This window comes from Gymnodraco acuticeps, unplaced genomic scaffold (genome assembly GCF_902827175.1).
Source record: "Gymnodraco acuticeps unplaced genomic scaffold, fGymAcu1.1, whole genome shotgun sequence".
In the NCBI taxonomy this organism is placed as follows: Eukaryota; Metazoa; Chordata; class Actinopteri; order Perciformes; family Bathydraconidae; genus Gymnodraco; species Gymnodraco acuticeps.
Genome location: NW_022990565.1, coordinates 1,953,002 through 1,957,406, shown reverse-complemented (window position 1 = coordinate 1,957,406; position 4,405 = coordinate 1,953,002). Strand labels below are relative to the sequence as shown.

General features: G+C 43.4%; 1 protein-coding gene across 1 annotated transcript; it reads right to left on the bottom strand.

Annotated features, from left to right (window-relative positions):
- Window positions 1-2,862: 2,862 nt before the first annotated feature.
- On the bottom strand, window positions 2,863-4,090 carry LOC117553741 (sporozoite surface protein 2-like). Its single transcript, XM_034227808.1, has 2 exons — window positions 3,018-4,090; window positions 2,863-2,933 (listed from the first exon to the last, which is right to left on the bottom strand). The coding sequence occupies exon 1, from the start codon at window positions 3,635-3,637 to the stop codon at window positions 3,044-3,046; it is 594 nt and encodes a 197-aa protein (XP_034083699.1). The 5' UTR covers window positions 3,638-4,090; the 3' UTR covers window positions 2,863-2,933; window positions 3,018-3,043.
- Between the last annotated feature and the right edge of the window lie 315 nt (window positions 4,091-4,405).

Below are 4,405 nucleotides of genomic sequence, written 5' to 3'. Positions count from 1 at the left end.
TACTGGCAAAATTATAAACTGACTGCTGCAATTAGATGTTCCTCTTTGTGCTGTGGTCATAAAACCCCCAATGGGTCGCGCCGTGGTCTGCTTCAGATTATCTTCTCCTTCCAGAGGTCACGCCTGTCTCTGACCCCGTGTCTTGCGTTTTATTTTATTTTCTTCTTCTGCAGCACCAAGCAGAGTATAGAAAAGGATGTTGAACTATATTTAAAACTGTAATTGAACTTCAACTCATATCCATTATCTGATTCCAGTGGCCAGTTGGAAACAGATAATGACAAAGTTTTCATTTTGCATCAATCGTGCAAAAAGGTTCAATCACCATTGTGTCTAAGTCTTGTCTTATCTGCTTTGTTTCGGAATGTGTTCAATACATTAGGTTATTTTATTTTCATTATTACCATACAATACATAGATTAAGAATAAATGAAACAAATAATACAACATTGACCTATTTGAGCAGACAGATGACCCGCAGTTATGCCTCTGAGGTTCCCGGGTGTAAAACAGAGGCTTTTTTTGCTATTTATTTTCCTTTTGCGGAAATTTAGATTCATTTTACCTTGGCTGTGGACTGATTAATTATTAGTTGTTAAAAAACATGCACAAGACGGCATATACAAACAAACACGAAACAATTATACAAACAAACATGAACCCGCAACAAATATCAGGTGACAGCTAAACTCATCCAGTTTAATTTTAATCCGAATTAGGGAAACTTCAGCGGGGGTAGGGAAATATCAGTACTTATTTTTACTTATTGTTTTTTTTTTTTTTTTTTTTTTTAAATTTTTTTTTTTTTAAACAAAATCCAATTCAATAATCCGTAAGTTTATTAAACACAGTGTGAATGTAATATTCTGCCACCACCCTTCCCATTTAATAGCTCAATTTAGTTCTTGAGCTTATGGTGTGATTAACAGAAAATACAAGTCTGTGTTGTTAAACATTAATTCAGTTGATGAGCAATAAACTACCTTATTCTCAATCAAAACCACTATGCAAATGTAGTGGTAAAACTGCTCAACCGACCGAGAGCAGAGATATTAATTAATTTAATTAATTCTAAGAACGGAATCTGCTGAAGAGTAATAACCACATTATTCTCAATCAACAACCACTATGCTAATTTAGTGGTGCTCTGCCCTCCCCGATCCGGAGAGCAGAGACTTTTAATGAATTCAGTACCCTTTATTTGAACAACAGCCAAATTTAACAACCCCTCAGTTTATGAAACACAGCGTGACGTAATATTTCGTATCACGTTTCCCGTTAATAAGAGTTCTGTTTAGTTCCAAAACTCATAATGGTGCGATTTAAGAAGATACGACACTGTGCTTTGTTTATCCTCTGCTGCTCCCCACAGGGGGGGGGGAGGGGAATTACCCACACCCTCTTCCTGCAGCAGCAACAGGGTGATTTCGAGGCGAGTTGATTTAACTAGTTAAACCGTTGAAATCTCCAGAATTCGGCGATTCGTTTCAGTACAAATCTTTACATTGCTTTTAAACCGAAGTTCCACATTACTGATGCCCTCTTTAAGGTCTCTCCGAATATTTGCCGTGCACACACACAGAGGAAACCAAAAATATTGCATCTATCTGTTCCACAGGTAACTTTATACCGTCAATCACAGAGTCTGGCGAGGCAATGTCAAAATATAGATTTGAAATTACACTCACCAGCTCGACGATTTGTTGGTAACCGTTCGTGACGCCAAAATGTGAAGTAAAAACTTCTTTGCAGCAATGTTGAGCGCATCATCAAATGAGGGAAACTGGATTCGCCTGTCAATACACTGATATTTATTGAGAGACAGACAATTACATACGGCCGGGAAATCATCCTAGTTTCACACTGTCCTTGTGCTCCACCAAGGTAATCTCTGAACCAAAAGACACAAAACATCTAACCAACACGAGGAGAGGCGGGCTCCCAGAAAGCCCGCGTATAATCAATAGCCGATGCGAGACAATGGTCTGCTTGTCTCAAAGAGATGCTGCCAGGTCAACCCCCCACGGACATAGGAGAAGCGTTTGACCTGTGACCTCAACCTATAGAGGAGTCTCTGACTGACTACAAGCAGATGTTTGCAGTATCACAGATTCTATAAAACAATAAGAAACTCTATAAACAGATCAGATGAAAATATTCTCTTACAGAGAGGTCAGAAGACTCCTGATGAATGACACTGACTGATATCTGATCAATAACATTGTGTATCAGCTCTGTATATAAGGGAATGTAAGGGCACCTTCACCAGCTCCATCATATCTTTGACAAATCCATCCACCTCAGGGCCCTCCAGCTCACCCGTCTTACTCTATAGAAGGAGGCATACTTTTTAATTCTCTCAGTGTTTGTTTTTGATTAACAGTTACACACATGCCTAACAGGACCTATACACATTAGGCCCGAAATACAAACATATGCATTATATGACATCAATTCAGCAGCATGGAATAAAGCATAAACTGCAATGTTTCTGAAGATGTTGTTTTAAGTGATACAAGTTTGTCATGTGTAGTCCAATAAACCTCATTAGGAGTCTGACACTTTGAAATAATATTGGACACTCATCCTTGAAAGTTCTCATAGCCTTTAAGTCATCAAACTTTCAAATGTTAAGTGAAGAACATTCTTAGTCAAGTCTTTTAAACTTGCTGGTCAATACATATATTTGCATACACATTACTGTGAGCTGCTGTTCACAATGTTATTGTACCTAGCCAGGAAAACAAACCCCTGAAGTTCAAAGGAAACAAGCAAGTGGTTGTGGACATGTTCAGGAAGTAAGGGTGCAGCACTGTCTACAGCACAGCACACAAGTCAAGTTTCAAATAACATCCAAAGAGAGTGTGTTCCAAGTATTTTATTAAATTCAAAGTTGATGCCAGTTCAGACTTCTTCCAGGCAAGTTCAGGAACCTGAGAACAGAAAATACAATTTAGAACATTTGCAAAGCATTTCCCTTACTTCATTGTAGCAATCTTTAAGTTAAACCAACTTACAGTTAGGAAGGTCAATGATGTCTGTTCTACACTGGCACCAGTTGCTGCGGCCACCTGGGCTGGTACGGGAATGGCATTGGAATTTCTCTCAAACTACTTGGGTCAAGATTCAAGTGCGAGTTTGAGTCAGTGGGCTGCACATTAGAGCCAGAAGCAACACTTCCTTGGGAAGGAAAGTTCCACATGCCAGCTTTACTTTGGAGCACCCATTGCAGGGGTTTGGCCTGCTGAGGGTTTGAAGGGTATGCGGGCTGGTAGGGCTTGGCCTGCTGGGGATTCGAAGGGTAGGAAGGCCGGTAGGGCTTGGCCTGCTGAGGATTTGAAGGGTAGGAAGGCTGCTGGGGTTTTGGCCGGTACCTAGACTGCAGGGGATTTGAAGGGTCGGCAGGCTGGTAGGGCTTGGCCTGCTGAGGATTCGAAGGGTATGAAGGCCGGTAGGGCTTGGCCTGCTGAGGATTTGAAGGGTAGGCAGGATGCTGGGGTTTGGGTTGGTACCGAGACTGCAGGGGACTTGAAGGGTTGGTAGCCCGCTGGGGATTCAAAGGGTTTGCTGGCTGGTAGGGCTTGGCCTGCACATTAGAGTCAGAAGAAACACTTCCTTCGGAAGGAAAGTACCACATGCCAGCTTTACTTTGGAGCACCCCTTGCAGGGGTTCGGTCTGCTGAGGCTTGGCCTGTTGAGGATTTGAATGGTAAGAAGGCTGCTGGGGTTTTGGCTGGTACCTAGACAGCAGGGGACTTGAAGGGTTGGTAGCCCGCTGGGGACTCGAAGGGTAGGCTGGCTGGTAGGGCTTGGCCTGCTGAGGATTTGAAGGGTATGAAGGCTGGTAGGGCTTGGCCTGCTGAGGATTTGAAGGGTATGAAGGCTGGTAGGGCTTGGCCTGCTGAGGATTTGAAGGGTAGGAGGGCTGGTTGGGCTTGGTCTGCTGGGGTTTGGGCTGGTACCAAGACTGCAGGGGATTTGAAGGGTTGGCGGCCTGCTGAGGTTTGGGCTGGTGGGGCTTAGGGTTGTAGCTGGCCTGCTGGGGCTTTGGACGGTTTTTTGGGCTTCTGGGGCTTGGAGTAGGGACCAGAGTGCATCACAATTGCAGAACTTGAAGCAATACCAGACTGAAAAGAGTTTGGATTATGGGGCAAAGGGAAAGCCCACGGGGCAGCTTTGCTTGGAAGGACACCATTTGCACTAGGGTTAGCTTGAGGTAGTTGGTTTGGCTTACGAATTATTGGTTGGCTTGGCCCGTAACTAGAAACACTTCCCTCAGGACTGTAACCACCTACTTGCCTTCCATGAGAGCCACTATAACCTCCTGCACTTGGTGCAGCAGGTGGCTTCAGAGTCTCAGATAAAGCCCCATCAGCATGAAAGGGTGAATAACTACCCAAAACCC